This window comes from Rhinolophus ferrumequinum, chromosome 11, assembly GCF_004115265.2.
Source record: "Rhinolophus ferrumequinum isolate MPI-CBG mRhiFer1 chromosome 11, mRhiFer1_v1.p, whole genome shotgun sequence".
In the NCBI taxonomy this organism is placed as follows: Eukaryota; Metazoa; Chordata; class Mammalia; order Chiroptera; family Rhinolophidae; genus Rhinolophus; species Rhinolophus ferrumequinum.
The window spans coordinates 9,935,629-9,960,641 of record NC_046294.1 but is presented as its reverse complement, the minus strand read 5'-3'; the positions used below and the strand labels follow the sequence as shown (position 1 = coordinate 9,960,641).

Below are 25,013 nucleotides of genomic sequence, written 5' to 3'. Positions count from 1 at the left end.
AAGCTAATTCTAAAATTCATATGGAAATTCAAAGGATCTAAAATATCCAAGAAAACCTTAAAGGAAAACAAAGTTGGAGGACTTAAACTACCAGATTTCAAAAATTACTATAAAGCAATGGTAACCAAGACAGCATAGTTTTTAGTGCAAAAACAAACAACTAAATCAATGGAATAGAGAGTCCAGAAATAGACCCTCACATACACAGTTCACTTAATTTGTGACAAAGGCTCCATTGCAACTCAGGGGACAGAAGATATTCATTTCAATAAATGGTGCTTGAGAAATTGAATATTGGGATAGGGGGGAAAGGGTCTTAATTTCTACTTCATACCACACATAAAATTTAATTCAAGATGAGCCATGAACCTAAATTTGACAAGTAAAAACCAATTTTCTAAAAAAATAGGAAAATATCTTTAGTACTTTGGGATAAGCAAAGAGTTCTCAAACTGGACACACACACACAAACACTAGTCGTAAAAGAAAACATGATAAATGAGAGTTTATTAAAATTAAGACTTTCTGTTTATCAAAAAAAACACCATAAGTGTGAAAATGCTTCACAGACTGGTAGAGGATTTTGAAATACATAATATCTGACAGAGGGCTCATGTGCAAAATACGTAAATCACTCCTGAAAATAAATAAGAAAAAGAGAGACAACTCCACTGAAAATGGGCAAAGAACTTGAACAGGAACTTCACAAAAAAAGGATATCAAAATGGCCAATCAGTGTGTTCAACATTATTAGTCATTAGAGAAATACAAATTAAAACCACAATGAGCTACCACAACACATCAAAGTGGCTAAAATTAAAAAGGCAGGCTATGCAAGTGTTGATGAGTTTTGGGAGCTCCTTTTCTTAAACATTGCTGGTGGGAGTATAATTTGATATAACTAGTTTGGAAAAAATGTTTGGCAGGGCCAACTAAAGCATACAATATAACCCAACAATTACATTCCTGGATATACACCCAAGAGAAATTAGTATGTCAACCAAAAGAAAGATACAGAGTTTTTAATGGCAGCTTTATGCATAATAGGCAAAAACTGGAAACATCTCAAATGTTCACCAACAATAGAACTGGTAAATAAATTGTGGTGTATTCATAAAATATGAACAAATTAAAATGAACAAACTACCAGTACATCTAACATGCAGATACATCTCTGAGTGAAAGAACACACTGCATTATTCCATTGATACGAATTTCAAGAACAGGCAACATAAACTGATGGTAATAGAAATCAGCAGAGTGGTTTTGCCCTAGAAAGTGGCAGTATTGACCAAGCAGGGCATGAGGCAGCCTTCTGGGTCATTGAAAATGCTCTATATCTTGATCTGGGTGATGGTTACATGAGTGTATACATAGATAAAAATTCATTGGGCTGGATGTATTTGTGCACTTTATGTAATTACCTCACCAATTTGTAAAGTGGGGAAAAAAAGAAATGGAAAAAGTTACTCTATTAGTTAACTGTTTCTATGTAACAAATTACCACAAACTTAATGGCCCAAAACAGCACACATGTATTATCTCGCAGTTCTGTGCTCAGGGTCCAGGCACAGCTTAGTCCTCTGCTCAGAGTCTTGCAAGGATGCCGTCAAGGTGGCAGCCAGGCTGCATGCTCATCCGGAGGCTTGACTGGGGAAGAACCCGCTTCCACGCTGACGCTGATACAGATCAATGGCAGCACTCATTTCCTTGCAGCGATAGGCCTGAGGGCCCCAACTTCTTTTCCGTCAGCTGTCAACTTCCCTCAGCCCCAGAGGCTGCCCTCAGCACCTTGCCAGGTGGGCTCTGGCACATGACCATTTACTTCTTCACAGCCAGCTCGAGAGTGAGTGTCTCGAGCAAGTCTGCTAGCAAGATGAAGTCTTAGGGAACAACGTAATCCTGGAAGTGACATCTCATCGCCTTCGCAATAGCCTGTGGGTTAGAAGCACATCATGGGTCCCGCCCACACCTGAGAGGAAAGGTTATTGGGGGCCACCTTAGAATCTGTCCACCACAATACCTTTTGCCCATTTGAATTCTGCAAATGTGAAAATGCAATGTTTCCTTCTCTCCCAGCTTAAAAAGTCCCATCTATACCCTCTAAAACCTTTCAGCCATGGGTTTTTGGGTTTGTGTGTTTTTTCCTCTTCTTACCAGAGTCCACCTCCTCACCTCCCACTCACTCCACTGAAATTGCTCTCTCTCTCAGGCTGTTGTCGTTGACCTCATTGTCGCCAGAATCAATGGGCTTTTTAAAATCCGTGTGATAATAATAATGACTCCATCTGTTCCTTAAGTGTTGCCTACCCTGGCTCTTCTCTATGCACTCTGCACATTCCCTAGGTGAGCTCATCTGCTGCTGTGGTTTCATTCAGTGTTTTATTTAGCAGGTGCTCCCACTACGTGCTCTGAGGACGCCAGATGTTAGCCAAAGTCCCTGCTCTCATGGAACTCATATGAGCCGTCCATCACCATCCTGGCAACTCCCACATCTCTATCTCCCACTCCAATCTCTTCTTGAGCCAGCTTCAGCATCTGCTTTCCTGTCCCCCTGAAAAGGAATTTACATCTTCTCTTCCAACTCAAACCATTTGTCAGGCAATGTCACTACAGACCTGGCTGCTGCCCAAGCCAGAATCCAAGCATCCTTCTTGGCTCAGCCCCATTTGTCATTGTCCCTCACTATTCTCCTTGCTCTCCTTTCTCAACTCAGTCCACCCTCCGCATCCTCCCTCCCAGCACCTGTGGACTACTGTCATCTTTCACCGGCATCGTGGCATCATCCTCCGGACCTACCCTGTGTCCCCAGCTCCAATCTGGCCCAATCCATCTCTGGGTTACGTAACAGCCAGGGAATTATTGCTCTGCCCAAAGTCACTTGGGCCTCTCCTATGCCCTCAGGCTGAAGTCCAAATGCCCTGGCAACTTTACACACCCCCAGAGCTGTGGCCTATTCACCTCTCCAGCTCCTCTGCTCTCCCCAGCCTCCTCTTACACTTGACCCAGCAGCCATACTGAACCTGTGAGACCCTTCTGCCTGGAATGCCGTCCCCTGCCTGCCCCCTCCACTCTCCTATTTGTCCCTCACTCCCAACCCTCCTTCAAACATTGGTATAGATGCCACTTCCTCCAGGAAGCCTCCCCTGGCCCCTCACGAGAGAGCTGCCCAACCCAGCAGGCCTGAGAGAAGGTAAGGGACCCCTCAGTGGGAGTGACAGCTAAGTGAGTGTGGAGACATTGCTCTCTGCCTGTGTGTGACATGTGTGACATAGAACATGCATGGTAGCTGAGTATGAGTGGCCCCTGAGAGTGTCCGGTGACTGTATACTGATACACAGCAACTAACACATGTCAGGCACTGCTTTAAGCACCCTACATATTCTAACTCATTTAACCCTCTAGCAGCTCCATGGGTGTTATTATCCCCATTTTGCAGAGGAGAGAACTGAGGCCAAGAGGTCAGATATCTTGCCCTAGGTCTCACAGCTATGAAGCAAGGTTTGAACTCGGGCAGCCCAGACCCAGAGCTGGCTCTGAAGGGCTGTGCTGTGCTCAGCAAGCTGAAGTCATATGTGCTGGTAGGTGTGACCCTCTGGGAGCCCCCCACCCCCCAGCATAACAGGGGGGGCCAGATGGAAAAGGAGGATCTCAGGGTGGGAGCTGGGCATGGTTCGAGCCCACCCACTCCAGAACTGCCACATCAAGGACCTGCACACCTCCCAGGGTGTGGGTGCCACGCTCAAAGGCCGAGTGGGGACAGGGTGCCAGGGCAAGCACGACCTCCACCAATCAGCCCTACGGAATTTGTGAGCATGCCGGGATCCTGATTTGAGCAAATCAAAGGTCACAGACTCTTATGAGACAACCAGAGAAATTTGCACACTGCCCAGATGTTTGATATCTGGTAGGGAGCACAGACGGGACGAGAAAAGTTTTCCCTGCCCCCTGGTGTTGAGCTTTTCCTCCACACAAGCAGTCTCCCTGTGCAGCACAGAGCTGTGCAGAGCCACAGGCTTACTGCCTCGTGCAGAAATGTGACTCCATGAGCGCCAGGACTTACCTCGTTTTAATCTTTTAGTTGTGACATTGGTCACACTTTATTTTTTAAGAGTCCTTATCTTTGAAGGAGTAATACTAAAGAGTAGGGTGTCAGTTTTGATCCCCGATGGGGGAGAAGACAGAACAAGATCGGTGGAGAGCTGGGGGGGGGGGTGGGCGGGCATGTACGTGAGGCTCCCTGGGCCGTTCTCCCCACTGACTCTATGAAGATTTACAATCGTCTTCACTCCATCTGTCCAGGTTAAATGGTCAGCCTTTGACTTGCCAAGGAGATTTGCAACTATAAAGGAGGGTGCTAAGATTTCAGCTGCCTGGGTTTGGGGCATGACTGAGACTTCGACAGCTCACATGTAGCTAGGCATGAAGCAGCAGGTGGGGCCAGGAGGGAAAGGATCCAAAGTCTAGTGTCGTAAAGATATCCTGACCTTCTGGGGCTGCCTGAGTGTGGCTGAGGTGGAACAGAGGGCAGACCGTGCCTGGAAGCTCGGAGTGGAGGTCCCGGGGCCAGGTGAGTGGTCCGCCATGGCTGGAAGAGAAGGGCAGTGTCTTTGCTCAGATTTCTAGAAGCAGAGCCTGAGACAAGGATTTTGCACAACTGGTCTGTGAGGGTGTGCTTTTGGGAAAAGAAAAGCCAGGGAAGCAGGACGGGGCAGGTGAACTCAGCCAAGGACTGATGTGGGCTGAGCTGCCCTCTGGCTTCAGCCTGATCCCACGTGGTGAGCTGCTCAGAAGCACAGACTTGGTTCCACCTTGATGCAAGGAGGCCGTGCTTTTATATGCTCTGGTGCAGGGTTGGGGGAAAGGTATCAGTTAAACTCCCAGGAGGGAGCAGCTGTGAGCCTTTAGCACCAACAATCCACTGTGTCCACCCATGAAGAGGATCTGGGGCGTGGTGGGGGCACCGACAGCATGAATCCCACGGCGGCATTCACCACCTAGGGCCTCGTCCTGCTGTTGCCAGTCACTGAGCTGGGTGGGGGCTGCTCAGCCATTTCCGTCCCAGTCCCAGGAGCTCATACACACACAGTCAATTCCGAGGAAACAGAGTCCCAAAGAGGAGATGGGACTTGTCCAGAATCACTGAGTCATGACTGGAATCCAGGCTCCTGACATCCCAGAGTGGAGGCCCCAGCTCCTTGCCGGTGAACCTCTCTTTCCACCAGCCCTCGGCCTGAAGCTGTGGGGGAGCCTGGCTTTGGCACACTCACTGCTGTTTTCTAACTGGCATCTCCTGAACCCAGATCCTCTAAAGGGGCTCCCGGTCCCCCACCGGCCCCTCTGTCACATGGTGTGACTCGATACCTCTCAGTTGCTGCCTTTCTCTGCTCGACATGCGTGTGCACACACACGTACATGCACACACGTGCACACACACACCCTCAGAAGCTCCCCATGTCCTCCAGGTCTCCACAGCACAGTCTGACTAGGTCACAAGTTTTCTCTGCCTGCTCCACCACAAAGCTCCCGTGGACACATCTTACTCCTGCTGCCCGAGGCCCTGTGGTGTTCAGCTCAGAACGCAGAGATAAATCTCAGACCTCTGTGCTCTCCACACCATTCCTCACCATCCCCAAGAGCCCAGAGGTCTCATGGCCCTATGGTCACCCCTCCAGATAATGACAGGTGCCATGTCTTAACCAAGAACCAGACGAGGACCAGATGGAGGGTGGTTGGCAGGATTCCAGGCACGTGGCGGGCTGGTGGTAATGGCTAACAATTATTGAGCATTTGTTATGTGCCAGGCCCCAAATGTTGCAGACCTAATCCTATTTAATCCTTACAGCTCCTGCCCCCCACCCAGCTCCCCCAGATGACAGGTGAGGAGACTAAGATGTAATCAGCCTGCCCAAGGTCAAAGCTCTGGGGACAGAGCCAGGATCTGGCCCAGCTTGTCCACTTCCTGTGCTCATGACCTGGTCCACTCTCCTGGGGGCTGGAGGGTCCTGCCCTGCTCTGTCCCTGCCACTCTGCCGTCTTGGAGCTGAGGTAGCAAAGGGTATATGTGCAGGATGCAGGGAGCACCCAGGTCCTGGCTGGTTTTCTGGGGGCTGCCAACCTGGCTGGTCCTGTGGGTCCTGAGCTGCCTAAGGAGAGTAGGGAGGGGTCAAGCCTCCCCATGCCAGGTATAAGACTTCTAAGGGCTCAGAGTTCATGACCTTCTTTACAACAGACTTTTGCTCTGGTTATCTAAGCCCTGCCCTCTGCAACTCCTTCCCTCCTGGTTGGATAAAGTTCCTTGTAGCGGCTTGTTATCCTGCAAGAGAATTATTTGGAATTGGAAGTAACCCTAGAGATCACAGTCAAGTCCCTGTCCCCTCCCTAATATGCACCTGAGAAAACCAAGAGGAAGGCAAAGAAAGCCCAAAAAACCCAGAAGCAGAAGGCTGTCAGTTTTAGTCCACTTTGCCCGAAAGTGTTCCTCACAGGAAACCAAATGAGAAAAAGGTTCCATGGCCAATTAAGTTTGGGGAACGCCCTTAAATTAAAATAGAATGCTCCACTGCAGGAATTCTCAGGGCCTTTAATATACAAAGGAAGGGGAAGACGATATGCAGGGTTTCCCAAACTTATCTGAACATGGAACCCTTTTGCTGCTGATCTGTCAGGAACAGTATTCCGTGGGACATACTTTGAGAAAACTTGCTCTGGCCTCTTGACTCTAATTCCCTGCTGGATATTTGAACCACTCCCGCTGCCACAACTCTGAAAAGTGAGTGCTGGGCAGAGGCACTCCTCAATGACCGAGCACGTACTGTCTCCCTGAACAACCTGTTCCGTCCAAGACCCCCCTCCAGCCCGGCCTCCTGACTTCCTTCTTTTGTGCTTCCCGGTGGCGTCCAGGCTCAGGTTCAGGTTCTGTCCTCCCAGGTGCCCAGGGGGAGTCTAGCTGCAGCCCATGTCTGATTAGTACGGCCTCTGCCACTAGCTACATCCCTCAATCCAGCTACTTGCTATGTCAGAGGGGCTCTGAAGAGCTGGGAATTGAGAGAGGGATGAATTCCCAAGCATAATGGGGTCAGGTCACAGAAAAAAGTCACACAGCAATGTGTCTCTGGGCTCAGCTTCCAGACCCCAGGAAGGAGAAAGGCCCAGCCTCCCCTCAACCCTCTCCCCTAAATCAGGAGCTGTCCCTACAGGCACTGGAGATATTGATCAGGGGTCCCAGCAGTCTGGTCACAGAGCGCTGGAGTCAGACCACACGCTTCCTTGCTGTGTGATTTTGGCCAAGGCACTTGATCCCCCTGGACCTTGGTTTCCTTCTCTATGGAATGGAGTCAAGCTCCTGGGGATTGAGGGGTGTCCGCACGCACAGTGCCTAGCACAGAGCTGGTGCTTACCAACCCTGGAGCCCGTTGACGCTCCGACACTATCCCTTCCTTTCCACCCTGTTCAGGATTTGGTCATCCAGATTACCTGTCCCTCCCAGCCTCCCAAGGCTCTCTCCCTCTCCCAACACCACCATCTCCATGGCAGGAAAACTGCAAAGTATGGATGCTTAGACAGGACCTCCTGGATTCACACAGACTTAAAATCCAGGGGCATGTGCCCCCCCCCACTTTCTTTTTGGGGCTGAAAACAGCCCACTCGCTTTAAAGAATTTTCTCATTAGCCCCGTCCCCATAGACAGCCATCTCCTGCTGTGATCCCCACATCCAGTACCACTCTCCTCCCCTCCCGACCCCCCAGCTCCATTCTCCTGAGAAAGAACTTAGGGGCTGCCTTTTCTTACCAAGTCACCAGTCTACGCCCAAGTCCTGAAGCGCCCACAACATCCACATACCACAAAATAAGCAGGGCCCTCAGCAAGTGGTGCTTTTAGCTTCCTGCAGAGTTTTCCCCAACCCTCTCTTTGTGCTCATTAAAACACCCAGAACATTCCTTTTCATTCATTGAGGCAATGGTATGTGAAGGATTTAAGCCCCCAAGCTCTGGAGCCTATCTGCCAGGCTTTGAGGCCCAGTCCAGTCATTCGCTGGCTCTGTGACCTTGGACAAGTGGCTTAATTCCTCAGAGCCCGATCTCCAAATGGGAGCAAGGACAGTATTTATCTCATAGGGTTGGGATGAAGATAAAACCAGATAATGGTTATAAAATGCTTATCCCAGTGCCAGGAAAAGAGAAAGTACTTGTAGACGTGGACATATTGTCTTCTTTAAATACTGACTTCCTAGCTCAACTTTGGCTCATAGCAGGTCCTCAGAGAAGGTTCTTTCCTTTCTCTTCCCCATCACCCCAAACCCAGGAGGCACTACCATGGCCACAGGTGGTGGGACAATTATTTGATTCTCACCTGGTCTCATCTGGCTCATCCTGGGCCAGGAGGTACGAACTGCTTACAAAGTTGCCCACACCTGCCCAGGCCTCCTGTGCCTCCAGGTTCTTGACAAACTGTAGTCGGCCAGTTTGGGTGAGCTCTGTCTTTGGATGGTTGGGAAGTTTGTCTGGTCTTCGTTTTTCTGCCCCAGGAGGAACTGTGTCCCTGTAAACCCCACAGAGGTTGTGAGTGGCAATTTCTCCCCATCCCTGGGGGCCAGGTTACCCCAGGTTAAATCAAGTGCAGGGGCTGCTGGGCAGGGCAGCCACTATTCTGGGGAAGGCTCTGGCCCTGAGGGCAGAGGGGACAGACACTGAGTCTCACGCAGACACAAGCCCCAGAAATAAGACAAGTTCTGACTTGGCCTCTCTCCTTGGCCCACAGCCAGGTTCCTTGACCTGAGTCATGGCTGCAGAAGCCCCTGGAGAAGCCAGAGTGATTCCCACATCTGGAGCTGGGGGGCTCAAGCCGTGGCAGGCACTGAGTCCAGCCCAGCCTGGCCACCTGCCTCCAGACTGGCACCAGGAGAAGTCCCAGGAGCTGAGTGGCCTTCTCAAGGAGCTGGGCGTGAGTGTCCACTTCCCGGGGCCCTGGAGGGAGGGGAGGGGGACATCTGGGAAGGATGCTAAGGAGCCCTGAGGACAGAGGGCAATGACAAGAAACCCTCCAGCGTCCCTCCTTCACACTCATCCTAAAATTGAAAAGGCCGTGAGAGGTGGCAGAGGCTATCGACACCTACACCTGCACCAACCCTGGCTCAGGTTCAGCCATAGAAAATCCTCCACAGAAGACATTGTCTCCCCTTCCCTTCTCGCCCCCATCCCTCCAAATCTGGGTGGTACCAGCATGGCCGCAGGTGGTAGGACAATTACGTACTTTATCCCCTCCTGCTTTCCGGAGGCGTGGTCCTTGCTTACGGACCCACCAGGAGCCCTTAGGAGGTGGAAGCAGACTCATTTCAGGCAGTTAGTCCAGGGCACCCATGACCTCTTTCAGGGCAAGTCCCCTAATGGGTTCACTGTTCCCTGCCCAGGCCTTTCACATTGCCATCGCTCTGCCACACGTGTTCTTCGGGGGTTACCTGGCCTCTACAGTCAAGGGCCTTCACCTGGTGGTGCTGAAGTCCTGGTATCCATTCTGGGGGGCTGCTTCTGTGAGTAGGAGCCAAACATGGGCTGGGTGTGGAGGCCAGCAGGTGACCTGGGGGATCCTGGCATTTGGGACCTGATGCGGGGGAGGGGGAGACAGAGAGAACTCATAGGAGGGAAGCACCGCCAGCACCTTCTCTAGTCTCCCTCTCTCTGCGTCTGTCCTCCAAGCACTCTGGGAAAGGCTCTGTCCCAGGACGGCGCTCCCAAGCTCTGTGCTCTCTCCTAATTTAACATGTGCCTCCAGCAGAGAATGGGGTACGTGTGAGCTGGGGGCAGCTCCACCTTCCCCGGGCTTCTGGGCAGCCAGGCTGCCCTTGCCTGCAGCTACACATCCCCAGGGCCCTAAGTCTCTGTCAGGGCGAACCTGCCAGAGCACAGGGTGTGAGGTGTGGCTCCTGTCCTCTCAAGGCCATCAGCCAGGGTGGGAGATGACAGGAGACCAGTGAACGGTTCCCCAAGGCTCCCCGGGGTGTCCTCTCCAACCTGGGTCCCTGGTGGAGGCCTGCTCACACTCTGTCCCCATTCCACAGCACCTCTTGGGCGGGTGTCCTGGCCCCCACTGTTACTCAGTCCACTGCACCAGCTCCAAGCTTTCAGTGCACAGGGATGGAACCGTCGGACATTTGAAAGAATTGCAGAAATACACCAGAAACCTTAGAAATGAGAGTTAATCTCCTCATTGTAGGATTCAGGAAGGAGAAAGGGTCTGTGTGGAGGGGATAGTGCAGCCAATCCCAGATGGATGGCTTGGGCGAGTAAAGGGGGGAAGCGGGAGGGGCTGAGAGGCACAGCTTGATGCCAGGCATGGAGGTTAGTGTGCAGTGGGCACAGCACCCTGGCTAAGCGGGCCTGAGATGGGCCATGTGCTGGGCAAGGTGAGCTCCCTTTGTTGTCGAAATGGTGTACTCGACACCAATAGCCACCAGAGGTAGGTTTTGTTTTTTTTGTTTTTTTGGTTTTGTTTTTTTTTTAAGAGAATAGCAGGAAGGGAAGGAATCTAGGGGTTTCAAGGAACCCCAGCTTCTCTCTTACAACTGTTTCAAATCTGGCCTGCAGTTCTTCATTTCAGGGCTCTTGGCGATCACAGTGGACATGGTTTTGAAAACTTACCTGGTAAGTGGGAACATTGAGATTATTCCCTTCCATCCCCAGCCTGGGGTGACCTTATGAAGGGCATCTGTGAGCGGTAGAGATTTGGGAGGCAGCTGGCCAGGATTTGCCAGGAGCGGGCACGAGTCTTCAAAACAGCAGAAAGGTGCCCACGCCCAGGACGTCTGCCCCTCACGTGACTTACTCCATGCCAGTCTCTCCACCCACTGCCTTCCCTCCACCCCAGTCCTGTCCACTGTCGTGTCTGGCCTTGGGGTGTCCTCCAGCCTGTTCTCCACATAGCAGCCTAGAGACTGGTCTGACTGCAGGTCTGACTGCGTCACCCCACTGCTGTCAGCCTCAGTTCCCTGCTGTTCTTGATTTGTCTCCAGCATCAGCGAGTCTGCAAGTCCCAGCCCCAGCCGGTTTTCCATCTGCTTCTCATCTCTAAGTGCCAGCCAGACACAGCCATTGTCTTCCCCTGTGCTGTTCTATCCCCTGCCCCAGCACCTCTGCCTCTTCCCACCCCCACGCCCCGCACGGTCTCTCCCAGCTTTGACTTTCTCCTGAACATTGTTTAAGACTCAGCTCACATACCTCGTCCTCCTGGAGGTCTTCCCTGACCTGCCCTGACTGGCTCCTGTGTCCACAGCTCCCGGGACCTGCCCGTCCCCTTGTCTCTCTCCCATACATTAAGCTGTGTGGGCAGCAGGTGTCTGAGCATGTTTCTAGCCAGGGGGGCCTGGGCAGGCACAGGGTAGACACCAGCACAGGACTGGCTGATGGCCGTAGGTGATGCAAGGACCATCCCTACCCTCGCATGTCATGGCCTCAGCCCACCTTCTGCCCCAGAAGGCTTGACCTGCTCCACATTTGTGCCCTCAGCCTGGGCTGGGCTGTGGCTGTCCGTTGCTCTCACAGGGGACGTAGAGAACAGGAGGCGGTTGTGCGATTTACCTGGCAGAGGCAGGAGATACATGGCAAAACCTGCCCAGTCCTCCTGGGCTGGGAACTTCAGGCCCACAAGCCTCCCCCTTCCTATACCTGAGCATAGGGAACCTCTTACCGTAGAGAAATCCATTCTAGTACAAGACATTGGTGATTCCCTATGTCCATACACTTCCCCTTTACAGGGGTTTGGACTTGGAAGAGGCTCTTGGAATAATGCTTAACTCAAGATGATGACGAATGGAGGTCTTTCAGGGACCACGGTAGGAAGGGAAGGGGGCAGGCCTGGAGTGCATGAGGACAGGTCACGTCCAAGGCTCCTCCCGCCCTTTCCTGTGGGAAATGGGCTGCGTGAGTGACCATGTGGGTGTCGAGTCCCTGATCAGTTGGCATATCTGATGCCAGGATGGTCAGGGTTGGCTTTGAGAGGAAGATGCGGGGGGATGTCCGTCTTTGTCACAAAGCTTCTAGATTTGGAGGCAGCTCCTGGGTGCTGCAATCCTATCCCGTAGAAGGTGAGGGCCACCAAAGCCTCCTCAGTGATCAGCTAGCTCAGAAATCATGTTTGGATGAGGAGCTTTTAGCCCAGAGACGGGCAGAGTCTTTCCTGAGATCACAAAGCAAGCTGCTGGTAGGCCTGTGTGGGGACCTAGATCCGGAGCTCTAACCTTTGGACAATGGTTGTCACTTTTATTTTGTGCTTGTAGAAGGCGTTGTGCCTGATAACAAACATCACCAGCTTCTTCTGCGCGCTGGCCGGCCTCTATGTCATTGCCAAGGATCTCTTTCTGGAGAGTCCGTTTGAATCCCCGATCTGGAGACCATACCCCAACAGCACCGTGAGTGCCCAGGTCCCCAGAGTCCTCTGACTCCCAGAAGGTGCGGCCTGGGGCTCGGCTGAGAGCAAGTTTCTGGCTCTCAGAAAACCTTTCCTGGAGCCCAGGTGGAGGTATTGGGGCCCTCGGCAATCTGTTCCCGCCCCAATGCTCCCGAGGCGTGATGCAAAGGGAATGCTGGCCTTTTCTCACTCACATCACTGAGTCCAATCCCAATTTTATAGATGGGGAAACTGAGGCCCAGGGAGGGGGTCCCCATCTGAGGTTGAGCAGCAGTTGGCAGCAAATTCAGACCGACAACCTGGAACTGCTGGTTCCCCGTTCAAGGCTCCTGAAATATCAGAGCCCCAGGGACCCCGTTATCTGTAAGCCTCACAGCAGCCTTGCAGAGCTGGCTGAGTCTGCTTTGCTACCCGCATTCTATGGGAGTGAATACAGAGGTCCAGAGAGGCTAAATTCATGGACCAAGGTCACACAACAAGGCAGGGTGCAGGGAGGACTCAAAGCCAGATATACGACTCCAAGCCCAGTACTCTTTTCAGCACAGCCACCTCTGAAGCAGGAGGTGGACCAGCCACTCCACGTGGGTGGCTGCAGGCCTCTGGGTCAGGTTTCAAAGGTTCTGACCACGCGGGCTCGCTCTTCCTGATCGCTTTCCACCGAGCACAACGCACATGTGAGCCGCATGCAGACACACACGTGCATGGACCCACACACACTTCCCCACCGAATGTTCTGGCTCCATGAGATGTCCCAGCAGCATGGTAGTCCGCAGCCCAGAATTCTGCCAGGGACCCACGAGGTTCTCTAGCCCTCAAATATCAGGCAACTCTCACTGAGGACGCATGGGGACCAGGCGTTGGGTGTAGAGCAGTGAGAGACAAACCCTGTCCCAGCCCCAGACAGTCCCCCACCCACCACATGCACCCCTGGGAGCAAAGCCCCCATTGCCCTCTGACCCCGCCTGTGCCACGCAATGGGTGCAGGCATCCGGTGAAGCCTCACCCTGTCTCTCCCTCTTCCTCCCTCCCTCTGTCCCTCCTAGGTCCACATCCAGAGGCTAGAGCTGGCCCTGCTCTGTTTCACCTTCCTGGAGCTCTTCCTGCCCTGGCCCACGGCTCTCATAGCCTACAGAGATGACTGCCAGTCTGCAGAGGTGAGGGCCCTTAACACATGGGGACGGAAGCAAGAGGAGGTTCTGAAAGGGGAGGTGCAGGCAGGGGGCACGTGAGGAGCACGTCTCTCATTGCTGAGCATTTATTTAGCGGGGCCACAGAGGCAGCTCACGGTCCGGGATGGACACAAGGCACAGGGGCGACAGAATGCCAGTTTGAGGTGACAAATGCGGAGCCACCAAGAGAAAATGCCATGGGTGTTCCAAACAACAGGCCACTGTACTCCCAGCTCCAATGGCCCTGGGAGATCTGTGGAGGCCGGGCAGGATTCAGATCAGGATGGGAGAAGAGACCTCCAGCACAGGAGACAGCACGTACAATGGCCTGGCAGCAGGACAGGGAAGGCCTGGAAGAGCTGCAGCATGTTGTGGGGTTTGGCTGTGGTGGGAAAATCGGGAGGGGGTCACCAGAGGCTGAGCACTTCAGGCGTACCGGGTGCTCTCTCTGTTAAGCACTTTAGATAAACGGTACCTTTATTTAACTGAATCTTCTCAACAACCCTCTGAGTTAGGTACTTACTTCCCCATGCTACAGATAAGTAAACTGAGGCTTAGAGAGGTCACAACATTTCTCAAGGTCAAACAGCCAGTAAGGAGATCCAGGCCTTACCCCAAGGTGTGTCTAACCCGTGGCCAAGCCCTTGTCTACATGGGCAGATGGCAGAAAGGCAGGCTGGGAAACAGAATTCTATCTTTGTTCCAATGTCCCTGGCGAGGAGTGATTTTCTAGGCTTTTTTTTTTTTTAAAGGAAAAAAGTTTATATTACAATCTTAACTTTAGAACACTATAAAAACATATATTTTAAGTCTCCCATAATTATGCAAATGTAACACTCGAATTGTTTTCATGTTACTGTCATCCCTCTACTGTGTTTTCATATAACACAGATATGAGTTCATGGCCCTTAGTTTTATTTAACACCAAGCAAATAAGTTGTCCAGTTACTGCCTGGCCATCACTAGGACTAATGTCCTTCTCATTAGGACATCAGAGAGCTGGAAGGGGTCCTGGAGCCATTGAGGCCAACCCCACTTTTAAGGACTAGGAGACCGAGCCCCCACCTGGCTGCAGAAATTAACAGTAATTGTGCCCACTTAAGACACTTGCTGTGCCAGGCACTGTGTTAAGTGCTGCAGGTGACTGTATCTGTTTCCTACTGCTGCTGTAACAAATGATCACAAACTCGGCCGCTTAAAATGACACAGCTATGTTACCTTACGTTTCTGGAGATCAGCAGTTTGAAATGGGGCTCCCTGGGCTAACATCAAGGCATCGGCAGGGCTGCCTTCCCTTCTGGACACTCTAGGGGAGAATCTGTTTCCTTGCCTTTTCCAGCTTCTGGAGGCCAGCTGCCTTCCTGGGCCTGTGACCCCTTCCTCCATCTTCAAAGCCAGCGGCCCAGCATCCTCAAACATGTCTCCTCTGTCCCCCTCTTTCTCCATTAAGGACACCTGTGATAACATTGGGCCCCGCCAGAGAATCCAGGATCATCTCCCCACCTCAAGGTCACCTGATTAGCAACGTTAACTCCCCTTTGCCACGTAACCTAAGACAGTCACAGGTTCGGGGATGAGTCCATGGATGTCCTTGGCGGCCATCCTGCTGCCTACCACCCTGGCTCAGACCTTGAACCTCGCAGCCCATCTCGGGAGGCAGGGTCGGCTTTCTCGTTGCAAAGAGGAGGAATGAGGCTCAGAAAGGTTAAGCGATTTCCCGTGGTCACACAGCCAGTAAGTAGCCGAGCCGGGCCTCCTCCAAATCCCTTTGTGGCCTCTTCCAGCTGAGAGGACAGTGCCAGGGGCTGGCTCTGCAGCCCGCGTTTGGTGCCACCCCCGTCACAGATCGGCAGCAGTCGCTGGGGACGCTGTCAGCATTAACAGGCCCCTAGAATATATTCGGCTAGGAGGAGCCTTGGCGTATCAGCTGGCCCGCCCCATCGGGAAAGCCAGCAGGGTAAGTGACGTTGGTGGCCAGCACAGGTAGCCGGCCTGGCGTGAGGACCCAGTTAGCTGACTGCCCCATGAACCTCTCCCAGCTCCTTTCTCAAGAACAGGGAGGTAGACAGTCATGCATCACCCTCACGGGAGTCCATCTGTCTCTCCAGCCTCAGTTTCCCCATCTTCATAGCGACCTTAAGACTTCAAAACTTGAGCCAGTGGAAAAGTGCTTTGTAAATGGCCACTCGCTCCTATGTGTGAGCAGTGGGAACAGTGGCTTTTCTTTTGCAGAAGGATGACTTGTTTCTTGTTCCTGACACAAACGTGCCCATGGGGCCTCCACCATCCTATGAAGAGGTGACTCAAGGTGACACACAAGAGGAACAAAAGCAAAGGTGAAGAGGCCCTGGGTCCCCTTCACACCTATCATCAGAATTCACTCCGTGGTCCCTTCTCTCTAACCCATTCCCCAAGGGGCCATTACCTGAAAGGAGCAAATGGTGCTTTTGCAAGAACTGTCTGCCCCATACTAGTGGGCAAGATGGAGTGGTCCCTAACCCCTCAGTTGCAGGAGGGGCCTCCAGGTCCCCACCCCCTAAGACCATAGCACCTGACAGGTTGGCCCGAGCTGCCTCAGCTGGACCAGAGCATGACCAGGTCCTCCCCACCTGCCCTGCCAGCTCGGGAGCAGACCTGAGCTAGCAGACCTGGGCCAGCAGCCCGGGCGCCCATCTCACACCCATTACCTTCCCTTGTCTATGTTCTCCAATCAGTGGTGGACACTCAGGGAGCTTGTGAGGCAAGCCAGAGATGGGTCCTTGGAGCCCAGGCGGCCTGGCTTTCCCTAAACTCAACCTACTAAGAGTTTCTGGGGGAACTGTGGGTCTGAATCCATGGATTCGGGGTGGGGTCAGCAGAGGTGTTGAGTTAGACAGAAACCATGGCTGGTTCCTCCCCCTAAACTGGCAACAGCTGTCTCTGCTTCCCTGGGCCTCAGTGTCTCCATCTGCACGATGAGGGGTCGGGAGGGTGAAATGACCAGGACCTCCGCACTGGAAAGCTCTTAAATCAGGAGTCGAACTCAGGATTCCGGTGGCGACATCCAAGGTTGCCAGTGAAACCAGAATTCCACACCTACTTGCGCTAAGTAAATACGGTGAGGGAGAGAGATCGGCCTCCCTCTTTTCCCAAATTTCAGTCATCTGGGACAATCCTCATGACTTTTGTTTATTTGTAAATTGTACTCTATTCCCTTTATGTTTTCTTAAATTGATTTTTTTCTCATAATATTATTTTAGAAGGGTACTTTTGTATCAGCAACAAACAGGAAGTCAATATCCTTCCATGAAAAGAAGCTAACCATAAAAATAATGTAAACACAATGAAAATAAACCCAAATTGATTTGCCACCCACCTCTGTGATCTCACCCTTTATTTCTCTGCCTCTTGGCTTGCTCTGCTCCAGCCACCCTGGCTTCCTTGAGGTTCCACAGACACCCCAGGCACAGCCCTGCCTCTGAGCCATCCTCTCGCCCTTCCTCTGCCTGGACTCTCTTCCTCCAGTTATTTACAGAGCGCACTTTTTGAATCTTTACTAAGTTACTGACTCTGGGCCAAGGCTGCTGTCATTTCATCTTCCCATCAATCTGTGAGGTAGGTTCTATTACTATTCCCATTTAACACAGGCTCAGAGAAGTTAAGCAAGTTGCCCGAAGGTGCAGAGCTGGTAAGTGGCAGAGCCAAGATTTAGATCTAGGCAATCTGGTTCCAGCCTGAAGTGCTGCCTCCTGACACCCCCAAACATGGCTATAGTGTGGCCCTGCTCTCCAGGATCTGTTCAGATGAGACCTGCACATAGTACAAAAGGCTGCCACAGTGGTCTGCACAGCAAAGCCAGCCCTCGCAGCTCATGGGAACTCTGGCCTCCCTGACAGGCCATTCCCCCTGTGGCAGCCCACGTTTTTCATTGTCTGGGACAGCAGTCCTCTCTACATTGTCTTATGATGCACCCTTTGTGTAGAGATGCCCTCTGGATCACTTGCCTTGCACTGGAAATTCCCAGGGGTCCAGGTTCTCCTATTTACCTTGTCACTTCCCTTGCTGCCACTTCTGGCTGTCACCTCTGGTTCCAATCACCGGCTTGCCCGTAGCCTCTTTTCTCCACTTCTGTTCTGCTGCTTCTGTGGGTTGCCGCCAGCTTTAGAACAGAACATAAAGTAAAGATCATGGGCTCTGAGAAAGCATCAGAGAGAGCCAGGAGCCAAGTTTAGGACAAATACAAGCTTTCAAAAGAGGAAAGGACAGGAAGGAAAGAACCTCAGCGAGGAGACCTGGGTGCAAAGTCCAGCCCTGCAGTGACTTACCTTGTGATCTTGACTCAGCCCCTTCCCCTCTCTGGGCCTCAGTTTCCTCATTTGTGAAATGAGACGTTGTACTAGACTGGCGCTTTCCTTCCATAAAGGTAGAAATGGCACCTTCTTGATTTATATATTTTTTAAACCTACAAATAAAAGACTTGTGGAAACAACTTCCCTTTCAAAGGGCACGATGTCCTGGCCTCCTCAGGTGGCTGGCGGGAGGTCACGCTGGGTCAGACGGCCTTGGCCCAGTGTGCTCACGGCCCAGTCCCTCCCCGGCTGGTCGACACCATGACCTGCTGGGTGGCTTCCACCACTACACAGTTGACACCTTGAGCACAGAATACAGAATGTCTAACACCAGGTTAAAAACTGAGAGCAATCTTTGACTACTGTTGATGCTGTTGTTAGGTTTTAATCAATATTTTGATATGTATTCCATCCTTAACCTAAACCTGATACTTTTCCCATTGTGAAAAAAATTCAAACATACAGAAAAGTTTAAAGGGTAGTACGATTGAAGGGTTAACAATGTGCATATTTGCTTCCTGTCTTTCTCCATCTGTATCTATATCCACACGGTATACACATATACATACTTACATGTCTTATATGTAATTTTTTGTTAAACCATTTGAAAGTAAGTTGCAGATATCATAACCCCTTGTTCTCAAATTCTCCCACCTGCATTTTCCCTAAGAATATGGACATTCTACATAACCACAATATCATTATCACAGTAAGAGAATTAACACCACGAAGAAGCTGAGCTGAGTCTCAAAGAGAGGAACAGTGTTCCTGGCAGAGGGAACAGCATGGGCAAAGGCATGGGCTTGAGAAGCAGGAAGCAATTCTGGTTTCCAAGTACAGGAAGCCCCCTCCACACGGGGGTTAGCATCCACAGTCAGCAGGTAAGGTAAAAACCATTGCTGTGGACTGGATGTTTATATCTCCCAAAATTTGTAGGTTGAAACCCTAATCCCATGAGGGTTGGTGGAGACCGACTGGAGGTGGGGACTTTGGGAGATGATTCGGTCATGATGGAGTCCTCGTGAATGGGGTTAGTGCCCTTAGAAGAGACAGGAGAGAGTTGCTTTCCTCTCGGCTCTCTGCCATGTAAAGAGACAATGAGAAGGCAGCCGTCTGCAGGCCAGGAAGAGAGTCCTCACCAGAATCTGATGACGCTGGCACCAGAACTCGACTTCCAACCTCCAGAGCTCTGAGAAATAAATGTCTGCTGTTTAAGCCACCCAGTCTATAGTACCCTGTTCTAGCAGCCTGTGCTAAGACAATCAGGTAGGGTCAAGGTCATGTAGGGACTTGTCCTTGAAAATCGCATAAATTACCCAGAAGTTCAGTCACGTGAAGCAGACTGCCTACGGGAGCAGCACGTTCCGTCCGCCAGCAAGGCTCACGGCTGGGCACGAGCTCGCAGAGAAGGAGGTGCTGGGCGTCCTCTGCCTGTTTAAATCCTGACTTATCTCCCTAACCCCGGGTAGTGTAGGGAGCAAGGGGACAGAGCATGAAGAGTTGAACCTAAGGAAGTTAAGGGTCACAGCGGGGGTCTGCTCTGGATAGTGTGACCAGCCTGAAGCGAGGGGCAGACGGGGGCAGCTCAGAAGTCTGATGTGGATCAGAATCACCTGGGGAGCCTTTAAAATGCACCTCTCCCAGGGCTCTCCCCCCAGAGACTCTCATACAACTGATGTAGAGCAGTGGTTCTCACCAGCAGCGTCTGGAGACATTACTGGTTGTCCCAACACGGGGGAGGGTGCTCCTGGCATCTAGTGGGTAGAGGCCAGGGATGCTGCTAAATCCCCTGTAATGCCCAGGAAGCTCCTCCACCCTGAACCAAGAATTATCCAGCTCCCAACGCCAATATTGCCAACGTTGGGAAACTGTGCTAGGATGAGGTCTGGGCTGCCATAGTGTGCTGTAGGCCACAGGAAGCCACTGATTTCTGTTCTGGAAGGCTCTCTCTGGGATCATGGCATGCAGAGTCCAGCGAATTCCCCACCTCGATGGAAGCCAACAATAGCTCCTCTGGCTCATGAGCTCAGGTGCAAACCCCTTTGCCTGGGACACAAGACTCAGGTAATTGTGAGCTTCTTGACTGTTTAATTCTGCCGAAGGGCAGGTAAAGACCCCACACATGCACAGTGAGTCCCCTGCCCTGCTCCAGCTGTCAGGTCTCACCCTCAGAGAGGTTGAGTGACTTGCCCTAGGGGGCACAGCAGCTAAATGGCAGAGCTGTGTCAGGGCTGTGTGTGGCCCTGACAAAGGCAAGGAACCTTGGACACTATGCAGGGTCTCTCTGTCCTGGGGCGTCACTGGCCAGCAAATCTGGGGCCAGTCCACCTGAACAGGTGAGGAGCCAGCTTAGCTGTATGAGGATGCAGGAAGGTGAGGGACAGAAGGAAGAAAGGGCTGAGAAGAAAAACTAGTGTTGGAGTAGGGATGAGCTTAATGCACAGAGGAGGGCACTGAATCTCTGGGAAGCAAAAGAAGCTGTGGGATGAAGAGAATTTCGAGATAAGGAGGATAAAAAGGCCTGGGCAGAGCAGGAAGGAGACAGTGGGAGCGGGATCCTGGAGGGACTCACGGGGAATGTGCAGCACAGACCTTCACCTCGTGCCGGGATGTCAGCTCACCTGTGGCCCAAGTCACCTGCAGAGTCTCCCCGTTCCTGCTGTCAGCAGCGGCCTGCACAACTCGAGCATCACCCTATGCCTAATCCCCGAGCTCCAACTCAAAGAATCCCAGATGTCCGAGCCAGAATTCAGGCCATCAGCTGGTCTACCTCCCCTTTGATGCAGCAGAGGAAACTGAGGCCGGTGGAAACGACCGGTCCAAGGATTAGAAAGCGACTTAAAAAAAAAGAACGGAACTAGCCCTCAGGCTGCACCCGTGCCACCACACGCATCTGTGGGTGCTCCGTGACCTTGTACTGCAGCCATGTCAGCACCAGCAGAGGCTGGAGAAAGTAGGTGAGGGTCTTCAATGGTTTTAGCAGCAGAACTTTTTAAAAGCAAAATCTTACGTAGCTAAAACAGATAAAGGTGGTATTTTATTATTATTATTATTATTGTATTTTACAAGTTCAAGTTTATAGCATTAATCTGTGATCAATGAGAGCAACGTAAACGAGCGTCCATGAGAGCAACAAGGCAATTGCAATGAGCACAAAATTTGAAGCTGAGGCGTGTGGGGCATGGCTGCATCCACATAATTTCTGACTTTGACTTGATTGCACGGTCAAGAAAGACATAAAGCAAACAGACAAGTAACTGCGATTGATAATTGATTGTACCAGCTTGTCTGACTAGCTCAGGGTGCTGTTCAATGAAACGGAGCTGGCAGGAGAAATTGTAAGTCCAAGCAGCACAGAAATGGGCGCGGCGTTTGCAGTGGGCTGGATGACAGTGAACCTGGGGCTCTGGATGCCTTCAGCAGGCGGAGGGGTGGGGATGCTGGCCTCACCATCACCTGCTCAGGTCTAGATATGGCCCTCGCAGATCTGGGGCAGGGAGACAATCATCCGACACCCACTTATAAAAAGAAACTCACAGTCTTTTATAAGGGGGTACAGCCATCTCCTGCGAGGGTAGGTGGGCATCGGGGAAGGAAGGCCGTGTAAGACAGGTCCACAGGACCCAAGGGTGAGTACAGTTTCCAGCCTCATTATTCCTGCAGCGATTTGTATCTGGCAGGAAAGAAGCTCACATGTATGTTGCCAGAAGCTGTGCTGGGCACTTTACATGTATCATCTCATTTCATCCCACAAGATCCCCTGGGACAAATATTTCCCCCCACTTTTGAGATGAGAAAACGGAGGCTCAGAAACGTCAGCTGACTTGCTCAGATGTGGGCATTGAGACGGCGGTGCAGAAGCCTCCCACTCAGGAAACCTCATTCAGACCAAGAAACACAGCAGGGACCAAAGGGCCAGAGGGGGGGATGGGCCAGTGTTCTGCAAACCGGCCTGATGAGAAGGACCACCAAGGGGTGTGTTCAAGACAGAGATTCTCACACCCCTCCCCTGGGGGTCTGGTTCCCACGGTCAGGACTGAAGCCTAACTGTCCATGTTTATCAAGCACCCAGATGATTCTTATGATTGAGCAAGCCCGGGAGACAGCAGGTAGGGAAAGGGCATGGCTCGCAGGCTGTAAATGCAGCTTGTGCGGGCTCAGAAGTGGGACTGAGCAAGGTATGTTTGGAGCAGTGAGAGGTAGCAGGCTGGGGAAGAGAAGGAGAGACGCTGGGAGAGGTGAGGAGGCCACCAGGCTGCGGGGGGAGCGCCCCTCGGTCAAGTGAAGGCTCAAAAGCCACAGGTCTCAGACCCGGGGGGCGTCCCAGCTCTCTGTTCCTGTGCTCCCTTGTAACTTGAAGTGTTTGGGGGAGTTTTAGTTGGGTTTTTTTAATGTCTTCCATTTTCGCTTAGGGAGGCAGCACGAGGCAGTGGACTGAACACTAGATATGGGGATCAGAAGGTGGGGGGATCACATGTAGACCCACCTACTTACATCCGGTCTGACCTGAGCACACGGGGAGGTGATGCTCCTGGTCCTGCATGCCTCATAAAATGCTTAGTCATCAAGCAGGGGACATACCTGCAGACGCTAGGTAAGTGGTAACAAGCTCTGCAGACAGGTGTAAGCCGTGGAGTTGGCGATGGTATTAACCAGCCTGCAGAGCGGGAACAGAAGGGGAGGGGGTGGGAGGGGCTGTGCTAAAGCAGGAAAAGCCCAGGTTTTGTAGCCAGCTGGATTCTGGCCGCAGCTCCACTCTTCAGTAACCGTGTGATCCAGGCAAGCTACTTGCCCTCTCTGGGTCCTGTTTCCCTGTGAGGGAAACGGAGGTTGGGTTTATCAAATGATAAATGTGTGTTGGTAAGCATGAGCCCAGGGCAGTTGTCACCGACTCCCAATTCCTTCCTCACCTGTTTCACTCACTCCTTTATACCTGTGTTCCCCACCCTCACAGCCCCAGGCAGTGACTTTAGTGTTCTCGTGTGTATGGCTTGTCCGTGAATTGTTTCGTGTGCAAGTATTTAATTTACACAAAGGGCATTGTGATGTCTCATTATTTCTTGCTTTTATTTCTCACTCAGCCCCATGTTTAAGATCCATCCGTGTGGACATCCTGACTTTGCTTTAACAGCTACAAATCACACACACACACACACACACACACACACACACACACACACACACGTTTTACCAATTGCTTCTCCTGGTGATGAAGCTTTACTTTTCAAATGGGGAAACTGAGACCCAAGACATGGAGATCGACCTGGCAATGCTCCGCCCCATCCTTGGGTCACGTACAAGTGTCCACAGGTATTCCGCAGTGAAGATGTCTCAGACCCCAGCTCCAACTCCCTGCAGAAAGCTTGCAGCAGCTCAACCCCTGGCCCTGCTGCCCTGGGAAACCAGCTCATCAGTGGTGATAAGCCCGGAGCAGCAGTCAGTGATGGTCCCTCCCCCTGAAACTCCAAGGGTGCATGGCAGAGCCCAGAGGAGCCACCCTCCCAGGCCAAGACCCTCGAGAATGCCCATCCCAGCAGGGAGGAGCTCTTCTTCCAGGGACGGCCAACCACCATGGGAGTAAGTGGACACCTGGTCTTCCAGATGCCCCCTTCTCCAGGCAGACACGAACAGCCACCACCAATCCCAGCAGCCGCATAGTGGGCAGGACTTACAGGGCCAAGGGTGTGTCCCAGCGGGAGAGTTAGAACAGCAGGGAAGCAAGACGACCATGGCGACTCCGATGGCTTTGTGAGGATGATTAATGGTCTACCATGGGCACAGGAGGAAGCAGCAGCCTCACGCATGCTGTCTGCCCAGCAGCATAGAGCCGCCGTCCTCTGGCTGTGAAGGCTGACTTGGCGCCTATGGGCCAGCAGCAGGTCTGGGCGTCTATGACCCACGGGATCCAGCAGTCGAAGCACAGGTGTCTTTCTCACCTCCGGTAGTTGGTTCCCAGAGCAGGTCAGTGCTTCTTCCCAGATCGAAATCCATGAAGGAAGCCTGTCACGCCTGTGGTATGTGAGGCCAGCACCCTCCCTGCTGGCTGGGCAGTGACAGGTGCTCTGTTGTCCTTGGCAGATGAAGGTCAGCACGGGGCTGAACCTGCTCGGCTGTCTGTGTGCCAGCCTCGGATGTGTGCCTGCGCGGTGGAGATGGCTGCCAGCAGCAGGGAGCCCCAGGTGGGTGCCTCAGGCCTACACAATGGAGAAAGTTAAGGGGCCGGAAAACCAGCACCTGCCCTTTTGTGCACCATTTGAGCCTAAAAACGACTCCCCAGAGAGAGATGTCTTATCATTCCCCCATTTACCAAAGCTGGAGTTGGGGGATGAGACTGAATTGCTTTAGCAATTAGCTGGTTCAAGGTCATATACCCACAACGTCCCCGAGGCAGAACTCAAACCCAGATCTGTCTGCTGCAGGATCTTACCTGCAGGAAAAGCTAGGCTTGCTTTTCCGACGGATAAAGAACGTTTGCATGGAGTGACAGACTGAAGCCTGTTGCCACCTATGGAGGGCCCTACCACCCAATAGAATATAGGGTGAGGGGACTTTGGGAAGACTGGAGCCACAGGCGACTGGGCTCCATCAAGGAGTCTTGTCTCCTCCCAGCTGGGGTCCAGGTCAGATCTGTGGGATAACATAGGAGTACCTCGTGGGGTCGTTACCATGGCTCCGGATGTGGCAAGAATCGGGGGTGGGAATGCCAGGGGACGAGTTCCGTCCGCCGATATCCTAGGGGAGGACTGGGGAGGGGGCAGCACTACCCCATCAGGTCTGACACACTGCCTGGGTATGGGGGCGGGAAGCACTGTCCACTCATGCCCTGTCCTGCCCATGTCATCAGCCCTTCCCCCACAGCCTGACATCCCTGGGCAGCCCCAAGACTTACCTGGCTTCCTGCCCTTGGCCGCAGACGTACCTGAACCTTCACACGGCCCTGTCTGTGCTTTCCTTACCAGCAGAGGACAAGCTGTTACGAGTCCATAGCTTCCACCTTTCCAGTCTCTCTCTCCTTCATCCATTCTGGCTCCCTCCTCTGGCTCCTGAAGCCCAAGTCTCCATCTTGAAGTCTCTGAGACCCTGCAGCCCTGTCTGACTGAGGTCCTCTCTCCT

General features: G+C 52.3%; 2 protein-coding genes and 1 long non-coding RNA gene across 6 annotated transcripts in view; 2 read left to right on the top strand and 1 right to left on the bottom strand.

Moving 5' to 3' along the window:
- Positions 1–2,726, top strand: part of MS4A15 (membrane spanning 4-domains A15) — an 18,710-nt gene extending 15,984 nt beyond the window's left edge. Inside the window, exon 8 of the transcript XR_004424335.1 lies at positions 2,391–2,726. The gene's annotated coding sequence lies outside the window, so the exon portion shown is untranslated. The remainder of the gene's footprint in view (positions 1–2,390) is intronic.
- LOC117030172 (uncharacterized) lies at positions 577–25,013 on the bottom strand. 3 transcript variants are annotated; one of them, XR_004424336.1, is made up of 6 exons: positions 24,790–25,013; positions 23,573–24,094; positions 17,598–17,710; positions 9,486–9,601; positions 8,354–8,542; positions 577–1,935 (listed from the first exon to the last, which is right to left on the bottom strand). It is a non-coding gene; the product is annotated as an uncharacterized LOC117030172 (long non-coding RNA). The 3 variants fall into 3 exon arrangements; XR_004424337.1 differs by lacking the exon at positions 9,486–9,601; XR_004424338.1 differs by lacking the exons at positions 577–1,935; positions 8,354–8,542; positions 9,486–9,601 and adding an exon at positions 13,568–15,860.
- MS4A10 (membrane spanning 4-domains A10) lies at positions 3,895–16,944 on the top strand. Of its 2 annotated transcripts, XM_033119985.1 has the most exons (8): positions 4,303–4,570; positions 8,762–8,944; positions 9,411–9,530; positions 10,585–10,641; positions 12,273–12,404; positions 13,447–13,557; positions 15,805–15,908; positions 16,511–16,943. In XM_033119985.1, exons 2-8 carry the CDS (start codon positions 8,783–8,785, stop codon positions 16,578–16,580), a joined length of 756 nt encoding a protein of 251 aa, XP_032975876.1. In that variant the 5' UTR covers positions 4,303–4,570; positions 8,762–8,782; the 3' UTR covers positions 16,581–16,943. The 2 variants fall into 2 exon arrangements, with proteins under 2 accessions (XP_032975877.1, XP_032975876.1); XM_033119986.1 differs by lacking the exon at positions 9,411–9,530 and having other exon boundaries at positions 3,895–4,570; positions 16,511–16,944.

What these genes read in the sequence shown, in the direction of transcription:
- MS4A10 (XM_033119985.1), top strand. Translation starts at nt 8,783, where the DNA reads ATGGCTGCAGAAGCCCCTGGAGAAGCCAGAGTGATTCCCACATCTGGA. An exon ending in GCCTTCTCAAGGAGCTGGGC is followed by an intron (nt 8,945 to 9,410) that starts GTGAGTGTCCAC and finishes TTCCCTGCCCAG; the next exon opens with GCCTTTCACATTGCCATCGC. An exon ending in TGGTTTTGAAAACTTACCTG is followed by an intron (nt 10,642 to 12,272) that starts GTAAGTGGGAAC and finishes TTGTGCTTGTAG; the next exon opens with AAGGCGTTGTGCCTGATAAC.